The sequence below is a fragment of the Oncorhynchus mykiss genome, chromosome 18, assembly GCF_057628025.1.
Source record: "Oncorhynchus mykiss isolate SJ-2025 chromosome 18, ASM5762802v1, whole genome shotgun sequence".
NCBI lineage: Eukaryota > Metazoa > Chordata > Actinopteri > Salmoniformes > Salmonidae > Oncorhynchus > Oncorhynchus mykiss.
Window position 1 is genome coordinate 25,210,001 of NC_143039.1, and position 18,406 is coordinate 25,228,406.

Here is an 18,406-nt window from a genome sequence, read left to right on the forward strand (position 1 = left end):
CTGCCGGTTTCTATTGCCAATCGGTGGTCACTCAGCCTGTACTTGGTAAGGATCTGTCTCTGCTTCGTATCTATGACAGAGTAGAGATAATCAGCCAATTCATATTCTCTGTTTAGGGTCAGATAGCAATTTAGTCGGCTTTGGGATTTTGTTCCGTTTTTCCAGTATTGTAAATATGATTCCTTTGATTGGTTCATGATTTTGTTTATTGGAATTCTTTCTTTTGAAGCAGTGCTGGTGTCAGCTTGGTTGGTGAGGTCCAACACCATCTGACTGAGAGGGCTCGTTTCTGGGCTCAGCTCTTGGGCTTGAAGTGCTTTAAATTGCAGACTCGAATTTGGACTTGAATTTAGATGTAGCCAAAATTTTAATGATCTTTTCTGTATTTTCATTATTACTGGAAAGCGGCCCAATTCTGCCCTACATGCATTAGTTGGTGTATTTCTCTGGACTTGTAGGATTTTCCGACAGAATTCTGCATGTAGGGCTTCAATTGGATGTTTGTCCCACATTTTAAAATCCAGTTTATTGAGTGGCCCCCAAACCTCACTTCCATAAAGAGCTATTGGTAGGATTACACTGTCAAATATTTTAGTCCAAATTCTAATTGGGATGTTGATTTTGAATAATTTCATTTTTATTGCATACATTGCTCTGCGGGCTTTTTCTTTGAGTGCCTTCACTGCCATATTAAAGTTTCCCGATGCAGATATGGTCAGACCAAGGTAGGTGTCATTTTTTGTGTGTTCAATTAAGGTGTTGTTCAGGGTGAATTTACATTTGTGTTTCTGACACCTGGGTTTTTTTTTGGAAAATCATGATTTTAGTTTTTTGGAAATTTACTGCCAGGGCCCAATTATGGCAATATTGCTCCAGAATATTCATGTTTTGTTGAAGACCTTCTTTGGTTGGTGATAGAAGTACCAAGTCATCAGCATATAGCAGGTATTTCACCTCTGTGTCAAATAGTGTGAGTCCTGGGGCTGCAGTCATCAGCATATAGCAGGTATTTCACCTCTGTGTCAAATAGTGTGAGTCCTGGGGCTGGAGATTGGTCCAACATGTCTGCTAATTCATTGATATAAATGTTGAAAAGATTTGGACTCAAATTGCAGCCTTGTCTCACACCTCGACGTTGTGAAAAAAATGATGTTCTTTGGTTTTTGATTTTTATTGCACACTTGTTTTCTGTGTACATACATTTTATTAAGTCAGACACCTTACCACCAAGTCCACTTTGTAGAATTTTGTAGAATAGCCCTTTGTGCCAAATCGAATCAAATGCTTTTATAAAGTCAATAAAGCAAGCAAAGATTTTGCCCTCTTTTTTTTGGTGGACGTGTTTATTAGTTAGTGTGTGTGAGGTGTATATATGGTCAGTAGTGCGATGGTTAGGAAGAAAGCCAATTTGCCAATTCTCTCTCTCTCTGTCTCTCTATCTCCGTCTCTCTCTCTCTCTCTCTCTCTGTCTCTCTCTCTGTCTCTCTCTCTGTCTCTCTCTCTGTCTCTCTCTCTGTCTCTCTCTCTGTCTCTCTCTCTCTCTCTCTCTCTCTCTCTCTCTCTCTCTCTCTGTCTCTCTCTCTCTCTCTCTGTGGTGGAGTGGCGGCGGATTAGACTCCACTCTATCAAGAAGGAATTAAACAAACATCTGCTGAATAATTGGGGGGGGGGGGGGGGGTGGATGGATGGATGGATGGATGGGGAGTTGAGGCTGATTTGGGACGTGACCTGAATGCCAGGCTGACGGGTCGGGTCTTGTCCCTCTACCACCAGCCTTAACGTACTGTACCGCAATTGGTGGGCTAACGCCAAGCTCGTGGGCTCCATGCTAATTTAGACAAGCGTGCCCGCGGATAGCGGGTAGCTAGCCCTCTCGCTCCACAGGGGGAGTAAGCTTTAGCCCAAGTGCTCCCCAATTCAATTTTTCCACCCAATTAAATCCAGCCAAGGATGGGGACAGATATCTGCTATCTGCTTTCATAATGGAGAATCCTCTCTCTTTCTCTGTCTCTAGGGTGTGTGTGCGTGCGCGCGTGTGTGTCGGAATATAAAATGTACTCAATACTGGACTTTTCTTGATACAACACAAATACACATGGTTACTACTGAGTGAAAGGTTCATAGACCATAGAGTGTTCCATGTTGTTTAATCTGGTCGTCTGTGTCCTTCTGTCCCATTCAGGACACCTTCACTAAAGCCCTGGCAGTAGAGAAGCACCAGGACCGTCTGAGAGGAAAGGATCTCTTCACCCAGGATGCCAAGCAGATGTGAGGATAGTTGTTTTCACAGAGCAGTGAAATTAGTTCACCAATGAATGTTGATACGTGTGTGTGTCTAACTGTCTGTGTTCAGTTCTCTGGTGGGTAGTCGGTGGTTGCTGAAAGAAGAGCTGGAGGAGTTGTTGGTGGAGACCATCTCAGAACACGATGTAAGAAGGAACTCTTTTAATGCCGTCACAGATATCTGGTCCCTCTCCCTGGGTCCTTCTCCCTGGTCCTTCTCCCTGGTCCTTCTCCCTGGTCCCTCTCCCTGGTCCTTCTCCCTGGTCCTTCTCCCTGGTCCTTCTCCCTGGTCCCTCTCCCTGTGTCCTTCTCCCTGGTCCCTCTCCCTGGTCCCTCTCCCTGGTCCCTCTCCCTGGTCCCTCTCCCTGGTCCTTCTCCCTGGTCCTTCTCCCTGGTCCTTCTCCCTGGTCCCTCTCCCTGGTCCCTCTCCCTGGTCCCTCTCCTTCACACTTCAACAGTTTTGCTGTGATAGTATTTACAGAGGAAAAAGACCTTAGATATCACTAGCTAGGTTTCCATCCAATTGACACCAGATGTTCATGTGAATATTCAAAAATCTGCATAAATGAAATATGTGCATTTTCCCACCAGAGAATAATCAATTCCATCAACTTGAATTGTTGCGGATTAAAGTGTGTGATTTGGTAGTCCACATAAAACTAAAGTTTGCGGTTAAATTCCCATGTACCCAATAAAACAAATACAAGTTCAATTCATTTTTCGCATTTTCAACTCTACTGACGGTTTTGTCACAAATGTTGCATTATATAGCGACTGTGCACCCTGGTGTTGGCACGTGCGCTCTAGCCAACAGCTAGCAGATACATTGCGGGTACAGCCTACATGATGAGATTATTATGGACTAAAGAGCAAGATTCGTTTAATTTGTCAAGACACCCAAGCATCAATCATCATGTCACCAGATTAAGACCCTCAATATTTATTGGAAAGGAGCATCAAGCTCATCACCCTGCACTTTCACCACCTTCTAAAGTTCATCATTTATTTCATCTGTAGCCTGATCAACTGGATGTCATCACATGACTCCAAGTTTACTTCCATATGATGGTTATTATATCAATGTTTGCAACATTTGGAAAGCTTACCGACAACTTTTCTGTTTCCATCATGCCTTCCAGTATTTGTATCTGACATGTTCTTTACTCACATAGAAGGTTGACTGGAAACCTGGTTGTTGGCATGCTAGATACTGTATTACTGGTAGGATGCAGTTCACCTAGTCACCACAAGATGTTGCTGTTTAGACACTGAACAGAGCCCTCCAACGCCAATAGAAAGTAGGCATGTGTGCTTATGTTCTTACGCTCCGGGGTGACGTTACCCCTACAGATCCAGGATCAGCTTCCCCTCCACCAATCCTAACCTTTGCCATTAGTTGGGGAAATGCTAAACTGACCCACGATCAGCGTCTAGGGGCTACTCCTATTCTTCCATGTTGTGTCTCTCGTCAGTATGCACGGTTCATCCAGCTGATGGAGAGGTTGCTGTCTCTGCCCTACTGCTCTGTGGAGGAGGGCTTTGTCCAGCGCTACCGCAGACAGCTAGAGATCCAGTCCTCCAAGCAGCAGGTCCAGCCCCTACAGTACGACCAGCACGGAGTGGCTTACAGCACCGGAGATGGTAAACAGCAATCAATTAATACAACTGGGCTTTTATCAATCAATGGATCAATATGTTACGAGTAGCATTTATTTATATTGGTCTTAAAGCAGTTGACAGAAACCGGGTCTAAATTTCATGACAGTTTCAGTGATCTTTCCCTTTCAAAGAATGACCTACAGTCATTGGTTGGCCAGGGCTTCATGGTAGAAGAGAGAGATCTGGGATAATAAGTTGTGTGTGTGTGTGTCTCCCCAGGCAGAAGGAAGACCGCTACGGGTACTGTCCTACTGAGAGACAGCGGTTCAGGATCCATCAGCATCAATGGGACAAACTATGTCCACTACTTCCCTGTCCTGCAAGACCGGTCCGTATTCCTTCCCAGCAGACATCCACCGTAATGTTTTCAAATAGCATGTGCTTTCAGACCAGTACTGATGAAGTAGGAGACAAATCAGAGAGGAACCTTTAGAGAGTTGACATGGCTCGTTAGTGCTTCATCTCCCACCGAAGAAATCACAAGTCCCTGCTTCTTTCCACACTCCTCTCCCTGTCCTTCCTTAACGTGCACGCCGTTCCACGTGCACTCTCAAAACATGCACGCCGTGCCACGTGCACTCTCAAAATGTGCACGCCATGCCACGTGCACTCTCAAAACACTGTTGAAAAGTATCTTTATGTTGCACCTCACTGCGTTTAAAGCCTCTTTTATTTATCTGGGATATAGCAGCGTTAATTACACAACTGAGTGGGAGGGGGGGGGGGGGGGGGGTGCGTGTGTGTGTGTTATCTCCTGGGCTGAGGACAGACTGAGACAGGACTAATAGGACCTGAAGGGTGATGGTGGTTTGACTGTGTCAGCAATAAGCCTTTCATTTAGTCTGCTGGGATGTGGGCCAGAACACACACTCCATACACATTCAGACACACACACCCCTCATCTGTCTTTTTCATGCTGAGACAGAAGAGTGTCTGCTGTAGTGTCTAAATATGACCGTGTGGCTCTAACAGAGGTTAACAGGACTCTATACACACACCACTGCTCTTTACAATCCTCTAGACAACCACTGCTGTTGATAACTGGTATCTCAGTGTCCAGTGCCCACTCCATTGACTGACTGACTTACCCTTTTCTCTCTCTCTCTTTATCCTGTTATCCCTCTCTCTTTCTTTCTTCGTAACCAACTCCTCTTTCTCCCTCCCTCAATCTTTTTATCCCTCCCCTCACCCTTCTTTTCTCCTCCCTCTCCTCCCTTCTCTCCATCCCTCTCCTCCCCTTCTCTCCAACTCCATTCCTCTTTTCTCCAACTCCATCCCTCTTCTCTTCATCCCTCTCCTCCCTTCTCTCCATCCCTCTCCTCTTCCCCTGACAGAGAGCAGTTGATGTTCCCCCTCCACTTCATGGGGGTGCTGGGGAGGTTTGACATGCAGTGCAGTGTGAGTGGCGGGGGCCATTCCAGCCAGGCGGGGGCGCTACGCCTTGCCATCTCCCGCGCCATGCTCAGCTTCCTGTCTGAGGGACAGGTGGAGACCATGAGACAAGGTTGGTAGTGGTACTACACACACACACACATCATTCAGAAAGCTTTTTATCTTTTTTGTATTTTTTTATGTAACCTTTATTTAACTCGGCGAGTCAGTTAAGAACAAATTCTTATTTACAATGACGACCTACCAAAAGGCAATAGGCCTCCTGCGGGGACGGGGGCTTGGATTAAACATGTACAAATCTAAGACAAAACACACATCACGACAAGAGACGACACCACAACTCTACATAAAGAGAGACCTAAAACATCAACATAGCATGGCAGCAACACATGACAACACAGCATGGCAGCAACACAACATGACAACAACACAACATGACAACAACATGGTAGCAATTCAACATGACAACAACATGGTAGCAATACAACATGACAGCAGCACAGCATGGTAGCAACACAGCATGGTAGCAACACAACATGGTAGCAACACAACATGGTAGCATCACAAAACATGGTACAAACATTATTGGGCACAGACAACAGCACAAAGGGCAAGAAGGTAGAGTCAACAATACATCACACAAAGCAGCCACAACTGTCAGTAAGAGTGTCCATGAATGAGTCTTTCAATGAAGAGATTGAGATAAAACTGTCCAGTGTGAGTGTTTGTTGCAGCTCGTTCCAGTCGCTAGCTGCAGCGAACTGAAAAGAGGAGCGACCCAGGGCTGTGTGCTTTGGGGACCTTTAACAGAATGTGACTGGCAGAACGGGTGTTGTATGTGGAGGGCTGCAGTAGATGTCTCAGATAGGGGGGAGTGAGGCCTAAAAGGGTTTTATAAATAAGCATCAACCAGTGGGTCTTGCGACGGGTATACAGAGATGACCAGTTTACAGAGGAGTATAGAGTGCAGTGATGTGTCCTATAAGGAGCATTGGTGGCAAATCTGATGGCCGAATGGTAAAGAACATCTATCCGCTCGAGAGCACCCTTACCTGCCGATCTATAAATGACATCTCCGTAATCTAGCTTGGTCATCTGAATCAGGGTTAGTCTGGCAGCTGGGGTGAAAGAGGAGCGAGTACGATAGAGGAAACCAAGTCTAGATTTAACTTTAGCCTGCAGCTTTGATACGTGCTGAGGGAAGGATCGTTTTAATTTACATCAAATGAACAGCACTGTTCCTCTGTTGCTTTGTCGTTGCTGTATTGTACTATTTTTGGTTTGACCTTTGACCTGCATCTCTGCCTCCCTCTCAGCTGGGCTGCTGACCCCTGACCCCAGAATTAAGGAGAGGAAGAAGCCGGGCCAGGAGGGAGCGAGGAGGAAGTTCACCTGGAAGAAACGCTGAGGTGGAGGACAGAATAGATCTGGACACAGGGAAATCACAGCAACATCTTCATCATTTATCTTCCTCTGAGATCAGAACTGTTATTAGTAAGTGGACAAATTGTTCATCCAACCCCTGTTGTAGCTTTTTATATGTCCCCTAAAGGTTATTTAGATCTGGAAATAGCCACCAAGTACATGACTCAAATACATGTACAAATTCAAAGGGGTTCTGTCCATGTGAGGGCAGGATACCCAACTCCATATAGGCTGTAATGATTTTTTCTGCCACCAGAGGGCCATCTCTGGCAACACACCTGTCCATTGTCTTTGTCTGTATATTGAAAATAAAATGTTGTTTTTCACATACCTTGCTATAATATGCTGTTTTTATTCCATATACAAAATAAATGGCCGGTAACGTTACACCTGCACTTTAACCAGGCGCTGTCCACTGTCATGGGGTGCTGAAAGTCCACGTTAGGGATTCTGTCTTAGTCGCTGTCCATGGTGCTGAAACCTGCGGTGCAGATTCTGTATTTATATTTCGTACCTTCAGAACTTTCACTCCTGGGTTAAATTGGACAAAGTCACCACAGTTCCATCATGTGCCGTCTCAATTACACCACAGGAGGGCGATAAATGGGCATAAAATGCCCTGGTTTAACCAGGGGAGTGTTCAAGATGCATGGGCGCTCTGGGCATGCGGTTGTAGAATATGTACAGTGGCTGGTGAAATTATTATTCAATTCAATAGATCTTTGTGTGTATATCAATGAAGTCAACTGTGTATGCTTGTAGATAAAATATAAATGGTTTAGCCAATATCTTGTGTTATCAAAATGTAGGCTATAAAAAATGTTATTTTCACTTTGGACGTAATCTCTCATTCTCTGTTTTAATAAACATATTTGAAACAAAAAATGTTGCCCTTTCTTTACGGACAGTTATCAAGAGCAATGTCATACGTTTGAGGAGAGAACGCTTGCACGCACCTGTCCAGAAATCACTAGGCAACAGTTCCCGCGTTGGACTCAGCACGCTGGGGGTGGAGACAGTCTGTAGCACGCCACCATCCCTCATTGGGCGGCATCTGAATGCTCTAGTCCTGATGGGCACTAGAGCAAGCGAGATACAACCCATACCCAAATCACAGTGTGGGCAACGGGTGAGCTGAGACTTGAGTGTAGAAAAAATAAAAAATATATCGGGTATTTGTACTTTTCCATCCAATGGATGCAGCAGTGATGAACTCCCAGATAATGACGGATGTCAACGGCAACAGCAATGCCGCGAACGCCGAACTGGAGGTGAAAAAGCTCCAAGAGCTGGTTCGGAAATTGGAGCGGCAAAATGAGCAATTGAGGACGCGGGCGAACGGTTGCACTGGCAACCCCCACATTCTACCTCCCTCTCCGGCCTACATGGCCGGGAGCTACTGCATACCTAGTCCGTTACCGACGCTACTGTGCCAGTCTTCCTTGGAGTCATTTTTCCCGTTGGACGAACCGTTCGAATATTTACATTCGCATTATGTGGATACTGCTCTCGACACCGAGGCTGATTATATGGAACGTACGGTTCTGGATGAGGTGGACATTCTGGACCTAGATGCTGTATTCTCTCATGAAGATTCTGAAGCTACCTGGTAACTATTTCAGAATATCCAATGGTTTGTAAAATGTAGTTGAGAGGTGGCAAATTTAATCTGACAGATTTCTTTGAAACTTAGAGTCCTTATTTGCATATGGCAATTTATCTGTCATATACGACGGTGATGCAGTGTTCTGTTTATTTTATAGGATATGTGACTTACTCTGGTAGACGTAGGCCTATGGAATATAATGATGTACATGCAAATGAGACTCGAATCCTAGTAGGAATGATATACGACAACAAAGCCACACCTTCGGAGCAAATTGGACTGAAAAATGGAGCTGACACTTGTTCCAATGTCATTCGATTTTTCTTTAACAAACACAACATCGATTTGTTGCAATTATCATAGTCAACGGTTATGATTGAGCAAACGGCCACTGTGCTCTGTGAAAATGTGCCTGTTGAAATGGAGGCTAGACTGCATCAGTCTGAGACATGTCGACTTGGGGGTGGACGACTGGACACAGAAGTGCTATTATTTTAGTGGTAAAACGAATGCATAAGAATACCCGCTGATTAAAGATGACATAATACTTTTGACTCATTCTGTATTATGTCAAATCCATTATAGTGCCCAAAAACAATTTTGGACTGCAGTCAAAATTGGCTGCTCCACACTATGCGCCACGGTTTGCATTTGTTGGCTACAATCAATATGATTCTATTCTCAGGTCCTAAGTGAGGTTGTGGCTTGATGTACATTTTGGAGATCATTGTAAAACTGGAAAACGTATCCCTGATCTGAAACCAGTCTTCCCTGTAGGCCCATAAGGGTTGATTTTGGGACTATAGGGCAGTAAAATCCTCTTAATTCCTCCTCTTCTGGCTCTCATCCTGTCTTCCCTGCAGGCTGTATGTGTCAGCCAAGGCCCAGCTGTGGGGGGAGAGCCCTGTTACCCCCCTCCAGTGGAGCAGACAGGTCCTGGACAGCCCCAGAACAGAGGTGGAGTCGGCCCGCTCACTGTGCCTCAGGTTGGACCAAGGTATGAGGAGGGGTGGAAACTAGGGACCGAAAAGGGTGGATAGATGGATGGCTATATAATAGACCATTGGTTTCTATCAACCTGATGATTCTACTTTACTGTGTGTGTGGGTACATGGAGGTGAGGGGGGAGGCTAGCACTGTGATGCCTTGAGCTCAGTGTGAAACAGGTCCTCAAGTCTCTCAGGACTATGTAACCAGGCAACTCCCGACTATTTTGGACTCTGAGGTAAAAGTACAGCACCTTGTCAGACAGTCAGTAGCCACACACAACACTGGCTACATTAAACTACGCACACATTTCAGTCACTCCTGAAAAGACAGCCGTATACCAACCTACAGACCCACACATTCGCACCATGGTTATGACAGTGAGGACATTCATTTCACCTGGCTAGGTGATGGAGATCACATTCTAATTCACAGCATCTACCTGAAGAAGGGTTGCAGTAGAGAGGTGACCGGGTCGAATGAGAGGCCCTGAAGTGAAGGTGTGAGTGGCCAACTTTGGGAATTTAGCGGTAACGTCAGGGTTAATGCCTCTACTCCTGAGACATTCCATGGTGTCTAATGACCACTGAGAATGGACCTTGGGTTCATGTCTGAGAGGAAGCTGTGGTGTGAAACAGTGATGTGACGTCTCCCACGGTCTTCGCTGAAGGTACTGTACTAATACTGCTCTAGTCCTCTAAGCTCTTAATGAGAGGTGAAGCACTGGCCTCAACTGTCTGTGTGCGTCACTTTCAACAACTTAGAGTAAACACACACGTCAGCTTAATTGTATTTCTTTTTACTATTATATATTTGGAAAGTGTCTTTTTGCACATTAAATCCAATTTAACTTGGCCTTCATATTATACACTTGTCATGCAACAGCTTATCGTTGCATCAGTGAAGCTGCCATTTTGTTTATTTAACCAGGCAAGTCAGTTACGAACAATTCTTATGTTCAATGACGGCCGAGGAACAGTGGGTTAACTGGTCTAGGAACAGTGGGTTAACTGGTCTAGGAACAGTGGGTTAACTGGTCTAGGAACAGTGGGTTAGCTGCCTTGTTCAGGGGCAGAACAACACATTGTTATTTCCAATGACGGCCCGAGGAACAGTGGGTTAGCTGGTCTAGGAACAGTGGGTTAACTGGTCTAGGAACAGTGGGTTAGCTGCCTTGTTCAGGGGCAGAACAACACATTGTTATTTCCAATGACGGCCCGAGGAACAGTGGGTTAGCTGGTCTAGGAACAGTGGGTTAACTGGTCTAGGAACAGTGGGTTAGCTGCCTTGTTCAGGGGCAGAACAACACATTTTTACCTTGTCAGCTCTGGGATTCGATCTAGCAACCTTTCGATTACTAGTCCAACGCTCTAACCGCTAGGCTACCTGCCGCCATTTCATCAGTGAAATACAGGTAACCGCCAAAATAAAGGGAACAACAAAATAAAGGGAACAACAACAACGTGTAATACTTATAAAATATACTTTTATCCTTCATACTAGTGTTTCCTTTATTTTGGCAGTTACCTGTATTTTACTACAATATATTGCTGTAAGGATCTACTAGATGCCCGTATATTAATTTCACAGTAGCTGTAACTGCAGGAAAAGCCTTCCACTGCTTTCACACTTGACCTACTATCTGCCTGTTGCTACGTTCACAGGGCCTCCCTCGGCAACCAGAGGGGTAACCATGGTTACCGTGTTTACATGAAAGGCACCTCGCCTCGACGCTGCTAAGTGGTTTATATTCTCAGTGACAGGTATAACATAACCCCACTCTATCTGGTGCAGGGATATATGCAGCGCTGTGTTGAACAGCTCAGTCGAACCACCACACAGAGAGAGAGAGAGATGATTTGCTTTCTCAGCTCTGCAACATTTATTATTCATTCTTCTCTCTCTTTGTTCTTTTGATCCACCACATCTCCTCTAGATAGATTGCTGGGATATTTCCTTAGCGAGTGTTCATTACTGTAGGTCTCCTCTATGAATATATATCAGATGGAGTGTGTGGTCGCTGCTCCGTCCCTGGTTCTGGCCCGTGCTGAATGGGTGTGTTGAGCAGTGTGTGTGAGGTTGTGAATGCAGCTTTGTCTCCTGGGCATTGGACAGCAGATGTGTTCCCTGGCTGCTACTGAATAGTGGTTCTGTGACTGTCACAGCAATGTGACACGCTGGGTGTGAGGTAAACAACCGCTTCACACTGCTGACCTCTGTTCCTTGTGAGGGGCCCGGAAAGCACTGACAGCTGTGTGTGTGTTTTGGGGGTGGTCCGATAGAGTATGACATTGCCTTTTCCCCTCCCTCCCTCCCATGCGTAGTCCATAGGTGGCGGGGGGTCTTCTCCAGCCACTCTTCCCCTGCCCTCCCCCTGAGACGTGTAGCTGGAGTGTCCCCCCTCAGTGCCTCGTTCTCCAGGTCCTGCTCCACCCCTCCGCCCGCTGACAGACCTGGTAAATACACACACAGATTACTATGTGACATGGGTACAGATTGCCATAATGTTACCATAATATGACCATATGACATTAGTTGAACTAGAGGTTTTTCAACCTTGCAACCTGATCAGGAGATACTCTTGTCCCTATTGAGCAGAATCAGGGCCATATTGAGCAGAAAAATCCTGGGCCTTGTTGAGCAGAAACTCAACACTCCTGATCAGTTCACCAGGCGAGGAAAACCCCTGGTTCTTAGACATGAGGGTTACTCCATCCATGATTACTTCTTAAACATTTAAAAAATACCAGTCTCTTCATTGGAATAGTTGTATTTTCTCCATTGAAACAACTCTCCATGATTCTCTCTCTCTCCCCCTTATCCTGTCTCTGTCCCCTCCCTTTCTTTCTCCCTCCATCAGCCTCATTCTCCTCACCCCTCCATCCTCTCCTCCACCTGTCCCTGACTCCTGTAGGGAAGGCTGAGAGAATTCCCACATTCCTCCCAGCCAATCACTCAGCCAATCGCAGTAAGCCTCGCTCGCTCCCCCGCTGGCTCACGTTGTCTCAGTCTCTCTGTCATGTCAAGGTTTGCGTCTCAATAGTGTGTTTGAAAGAGCTTCCTCTCCTTGTCTCCTCTCCTTCATTCCTGCTGATGTAAGAGATGTAAGGTGTTTCACCTGTCCATATTTCACCTACTGGCTGTCTTGTCAGATCAGAACAGAGGTGGACACAAGAGGAGAGGAAGCCACTATAGACTATTGAGAGGCCCCAAAGGTCATCATTCATCATTTGTCACTGCAAGAGAAGGAGTGTTTCAGTGTGTGTTCAGTTTCTGCTGCTTCAGGTGTTTGCCATGTGAAGTTCCTCACTATTCCTCACTTCAGTGGAATAGTCCCTCTGGTGATGGAAGCGCCACATGTCACACAGCTAGGTCGAGCCTGTGGGGCCTGGTTGGCGGCCATAATGGAAAATGGCCATTAGGGCTTAGAGTGGCCATAAACACAATATGGCCTTTTCTAGCTTTGTCTGTGATTTGTGGTGCTTCTGGTGCTTCTATCACCAAAGGCACAATTCCATGACGTGGCCTCCCTACTAACAGTGACTCGGCAATGTTTCTTAAAGGGAGAGTGATGTTTTTTTGCTGCCAGTGTGCCTCTATCTAAACTAATCTTGCTTTTCATCTGGTCAGTTTTCTTTGTGTTCATTGTGAATGTAAAATGTCTGCAATGTAATTTGTCTAATCTGACCTCTGAACTGTGTTGTTGTGTGCTGAAGGCCGCAGCCTCCAGCGGTTCCTCCTCAGCCCCCAGTCTTCCATGGACAGTGAGCTCAGTGCCTCAGAGCTGGAGGATGACGCCATCACGCAGGGATACAAACTGCAGGACCTTGTTGACGTCCAGGTCATGGCTCGTCTGCAGGAGGACAGTGAGTCCCTCACCCTTTATTAAAAACTGTTTTGGTGTTGTCACATAGTTGACTATATATTGTTTTACATAGTAAGAGGTGAGTTTTCCCCCCTTTCTATGTAAAAGGGTGGAAAATGCTTTATAAATCAGAACTATTATTATTAACTATTGAGCAGGTGACCTGAAAGGGAATAACTCTAGGCCCCAAGGTTAAAGGTAGGGCCCAGAGTTGTTCCTGGTCAGTTCAAGTGGTCTTGGATTCCTGGCCATATTCTTGCCCTTTATTGTTCCCCTCTGTCCTTCTCTCCCTTCTAACACTGTAACATGTGATACAAGACCTCAGGCTTCATCCAGGCTTTATTAACCTTAACCTCAGGCGCAGAAGGTGACGACTGATTGTGTGCGTGTTTGTGTGTTTGTGTGTTTGCGCTTGTCCGTATTTCCCCCTCCTTCAGGTCTTCGTCAGGACTACGCCACCACCTCCATCAACCGCCGCAGCGCCAGCTTCTCCTTCCTCTCCCTTCAGCACAGCGGCGAGGCCGACCTGGAGGAGGAAGAGGATGAGGAAGAGTACGGGCAGCTACCTCCTCCCCAGCCCCGTCTGACCCGTGTGGGACCCACCCTGCAGCGCGGCCTCTCCCACTCCCACACCTTCTCCAGCATACGGGACTGGAGGAGGAGCACAACCAGCCCCTCCACCCCTCAGTACCCCTCCGGAGGATTCTCCTATCAGCCCCCACCCCTGGCCCTGGCCAGCCCCACACTCAGCACTGACACACCCGTACAACAGGGCTTCAGGCCTGGATCAGGTGAGCAGGCCTGGCCCATGCAGGTACTTGGGTTGCGTTCATTAGAGAAAATGAGAGATAAAAAAAAATAAAAAATGTTATGACAAATGTTTTTATTGGACAGTGTTCTCCTGGACTCAACCCTGGCCCTCTGCTTACATTTATGAAATCTCACACTAATAAGAATTCTTGCTTTGCAAGACTCTCCTCGAATAATGTTTGTTTTTGTGTGTTTATGTTCTATTTTGGGGATCACATTTGGAATGCAGATGGATATGAGTACATTTTTCAAACAAGCCTTTTTGTGTTGTCTTGATGGAACATTTGCATAACAAAGTACAATATTAGTAGGGCTACAAAATAATTGACACACGACATGATGGCCCCTTTAAGGAAATAGTTATACTAATCTACTTCTAGGTTTGTTTTCAACTTGTCATTGTTTATGTTAAGGAAGGAAGAGGTCATTTTAAGGTCACCCACTCATTAGTTACCACCGTAGGTACTTCCCTAGGCTGTTGACTGTACTGGCAGACTACCAGGGATGTGCTTACTGTAAGCCTCTTGAGACACTGACTGATCCGTAAGCTCTTGGAGGCTATTCTGTTTCTGTTCTGTTAGCTGAACCGGAGAGGGACACTGAATAGAGGGTGGTGAGATTACAGGAGATGTTTCTCTTTGGGGCCTCAACACTGGTGTTCTTCAAGAGAGACTAGTGAGTGGCACTTATTCCTCTTGAAGAGGGCTCTATGTAGAATCTGAGATGATAAAGTCTTCTAGATCTGTGGCCTTGAATTAATACACGAATTTGTGTGTGTGTGTGTGTACATTCTATTTAGATAAGCTGCGGAGGAGCATGCCCAACCTGTTCAGGGCTCCCAGTGTGCCTAGCCCACTGAGCGCAGCCAATCACATCGTCTCTCCTTCCACCCTTCGGAACAGTCTGAGCTTTGACTCGTCCAATGGGCTGGCCAGCAGGCTACAGTCCTCCAGTGAGATACCGTCTTCTTCTTTGTTTTAGATCTGACCATACACATACTATAAAACTGCAGGGCTTGATTGACTTTCCAGAATTCATCAAATTGAAAATGATCATTCTAAGTAGGTAGTCCATACATTATACAGTACATCTGAGGAAAGCATGAATATTATATTAATCCATTAATAATCCATTAATCTGTATATGATCTATTGTCAACCCTCTCCCCACTAGTCCCTTCACCCGGTCAGTTGCAGAACAGAGTCCAGAGTGTGGGGAACTTCCAGTCGTTGTCGCGGCAACCCCTCAAAGCCACAGCCTATGTCAGCCCCACTGTGAAAGGGCCAGTTACCATGCCGACCTCCACCAGTCTGCAGTCCCTGAGTGGGATCCCCCTCCCCAGTAAACCAGCTGTGGGGGTTGGGGGCACTCCTACACCCCCCCGGAGCAGCCTGCCCCGCCCGGCCTCCTTTATTGGGACCAGCTCCACCCCTCGAAGCAAGATCGCCCAACCCACACGCAGGTAGGGTACTGTAGGACACTAAGGGGGTGCCAACAAGCTCAAAACTAGGTTCTTGTTGTCTGGGATCGTAATTTCCTATTTTATCTCAATCTGATCTTTTCCCCAGTTTATTGACGCCTCCTAAGAGCTTGTCCACCCTGAGTGCCCTACGAGACGGGAGCTGGAGAGATGGCTGCTACTGAGAGAGGGATGAATGGGGACATGAATGGAGAGATGAGATTTCGGAGAAGAGCTGGCAATGTAGAGAGACCCTGCTGGTTGGGGTCACTCACTGCCACACAAAGTGTTCTTGGGGAATTGAGAAGGCAGGTCAACCAAACTATAGGGAATAGCAACCTTGTGTAGAACGCCCTCATGATTGGGTATGTGAGGTGTGGTCAGCACTCAAAGTCAAACATGCATTCTCCACCTGTCCAATTTGGTCTGTGCCAAGGGGAATCCCCCTGTTGATATGTTTATGCACTAACAAGTTTTAACCACGTTATGGTTACATTAACATACTAAAGAAAGAGCTGCCACTTTATGCTAATTAAGCCACAATTAGTTTTTTTTACTTTGGAATTCTGATTAATAGAAGGTGTATTTTCTCTTAATGGAGAGCACCTAATATGCTGCTAAAAAAGTCTAAATCACTCCCTATTGTCTGGGTGTATTTGGTCAAATTTTTACATGGCAATGTATATTTAAAATAAATCTTATATTATTTATTATCTTATGATTAGTGTAGAGACTAAAGTTAACTTTCAGTGTGCATTGTTGGGATGCTGATCGTATTGATGCAATATTCTTCATGATTTATTTTACATTTTTATTGTGAAGCATATTAACCAAATTAAAGCTAATGTCTGAATCTGTTTACAAAATGTCTCACCAAGACAGGGAAATGACTTCAAGTTGTGTTTTGGACACTTTTTAAACTATAAAGATTCACTGGCATATCTATGAAATATTTGTAATTGTTGCACTGATTGTACAAGTGTGAATTGAAATGTAATTGTTTTTGTTCATTTTATTTGTGATATTGCACTTTTATGGTTAATTATAATGTTGTTGATGAAGAGCACAGGGTAGATGTTTTGTCTTTTGGGATGAAGGATTACTTTTTAAAGATCACTTACGTAGCATTCTCTGTCTGTTAATCATTTTTTCAGTATTTAAAAAAAAAAGCAGGTTAGTCTTCATGGCACATCTCTTTCTCAAACATTTTTTACATTTTATTTTTACTGTATTTCATTGAACGAGTGTAGTTGTTTTAACTAAAATTAAAGATTTTCAAATGATAAGTATTATTTGAACCTGATTAATTTGTCTCGAGTTAGTAGGCTACTGGTTATTTTCACAGGTGAAGTTCTTACATTTTTGCTAAATTTGTCAGATTGATTGTATTCAGTTTCTATATCAAACAACATGTAACGCTTTCTGTTTCAAGCCTATCCCAAACTTTAACCCTTACCTTAACCATTCATCGTTAACTCCACATTTGAGGTTAGGCATTAGTCTAAACAGCCTTACACGGAACCCAAACCGTGAGCATGCGCCATTGTGCATACATGTATTTTGTCCCCCCACACCATCACGCAGATTAAAATATCAAAACAAACTCTGAACCAATTATATTAATTTGGGGTCAGGTCAAAAGGCATTAAACATGTATGGCAATATAGCTAGCTAGCTTGCACATGCTAGCTAATTTGTCCTATTTAGCTAGCTTGCTGTTGCTAGTTAATTTGTCCTGGGATATAAACATTGAGTTATTTTACCTGAAATGCACAAGGTCCCCTACTCCGACAATTAAGCCAAACAAAACGGTCAACCGAATCTAGTCATCTCTCCTCCTTCCAGGCTTTTTCATCTTTGAACTTATATGGTGATTAGCATCTAAACTTTCATAGTATTATCACGAAAACCAGCACGGCAACACAGTTCGTCTTTCAATCACCCACGTGGGTATAACCAATGAGGAGATGGCACGTGGGTACCTGCTTCTATAAACCAATGAGGAGGCGGGACTTGCATCTGCGTCAGAAATAGGAATGACTTCTATTTTAGCCCTTGGAAACGCAGACGCTCTTTGGCGCCCGCAAGCAATACTTTAATAACATTGATTTCTAAATTTATTCTGCAACGCTCGTGCACGCGACGTGTCCTCTCTGGTCAGCATGTTACATTTACAAAGTTGACGTTTGAGTAATGTGGATGAACATGTATTTCTGGTGTGAGACTGTGAGCGCAAGTTGCTGCATTACTAGAGTAGCCTACATCGGATAGAGTATTCTATTTTGTCAGTTCACAATATTTTAACAGTCAAAGCCACGGGCAGGCATCTTTAGGCCTACTGTGCATTACATGTTCAAGGTTTTAATAAAAACTCAGTTCCCATACCTGGAGTCGAACCCGGGCCGCCTGGGTGAAAACCAGGAATCCTAACCGCTAGACCATATGGGAGATTGGAACACAAAGTAGTAATTTAACAGTAAAGTCCAAAGGTAAGCCTATTAGTACTGTAGAGTGGTATTTCCGAACCCTTGAGGACCCCAACAGTACGCTTTTCATTGTAGCCCTGGACAAACACCTCATTCAGCTCATTGAGGGTTTGGTGAATAGTTGAATCAGGTGTGCTTGTCCAGGGTTACAATAAAAATATGTACTGTTGGGGGTATTTGAGAAGTGATGTAAAGAACATAAGTAAAAATACTTTAAAATACTACTTAAGTTTAGTTTTTGGGGTATCTGTACTTTACTATTTATATTTTTGACAACTCTTACTTCATTACATTCAAAAAGAAAATAATGTACTTTCTACTCCTTACATTTTCCCTGACACCCAAAAGTACTCGTTACATGTTGAATGCTTAGCAGGACAAGACGATTGTCCAATTCACGCACTTAAAGAGAAAATCCTTGGTCATCCCTACTG

The 18,406-nt window shown here is 44.8% G+C and overlaps 2 protein-coding genes across 4 annotated transcripts in view; both read left to right on the forward strand.

Annotated features, from left to right (window-relative positions):
* Positions 1–7,089, forward strand: part of mrps9 (mitochondrial ribosomal protein S9) — a 21,570-nt gene extending 14,481 nt beyond the window's left edge. The window contains exons 6-11 of the mRNA XM_021608593.3: positions 2,183–2,268; positions 2,354–2,429; positions 3,756–3,924; positions 4,162–4,270; positions 5,277–5,446; positions 6,651–7,089. Coding sequence (XP_021464268.2) covers positions 2,183–2,268; positions 2,354–2,429; positions 3,756–3,924; positions 4,162–4,270; positions 5,277–5,446; positions 6,651–6,742 — 702 coding nt within the window. The 3' untranslated portion in view covers positions 6,743–7,089. The remainder of the gene's footprint in view (positions 1–2,182; positions 2,269–2,353; positions 2,430–3,755; positions 3,925–4,161; positions 4,271–5,276; positions 5,447–6,650) is intronic.
* A 679-nt stretch (positions 7,090–7,768) lies between these two features.
* Positions 7,769–16,772, forward strand: LOC110527370 (SLAIN motif-containing protein 1). 3 transcript variants are annotated; one of them, XM_021608599.3, is made up of 9 exons: positions 7,769–8,368; positions 9,229–9,362; positions 11,677–11,808; positions 12,213–12,320; positions 13,069–13,218; positions 13,655–14,008; positions 14,827–14,979; positions 15,201–15,489; positions 15,596–16,772. In XM_021608599.3, the coding sequence occupies exons 1-9, from the start codon at positions 7,953–7,955 to the stop codon at positions 15,669–15,671; spliced, it is 1,812 nt and encodes a 603-aa protein (XP_021464274.3). In that variant the 5' UTR covers positions 7,769–7,952; the 3' UTR covers positions 15,672–16,772. The 3 variants fall into 3 exon arrangements, 2 of the variants coding, with proteins under 2 accessions (XP_021464274.3, XP_090064070.1); XR_016488346.1 differs by having other exon boundaries at positions 7,805–8,368; positions 13,536–14,008; XM_090207944.1 differs by lacking the exon at positions 12,213–12,320 and having other exon boundaries at positions 7,825–8,368.
* The last annotated feature ends 1,634 nt before the right edge of the window (positions 16,773–18,406 follow it).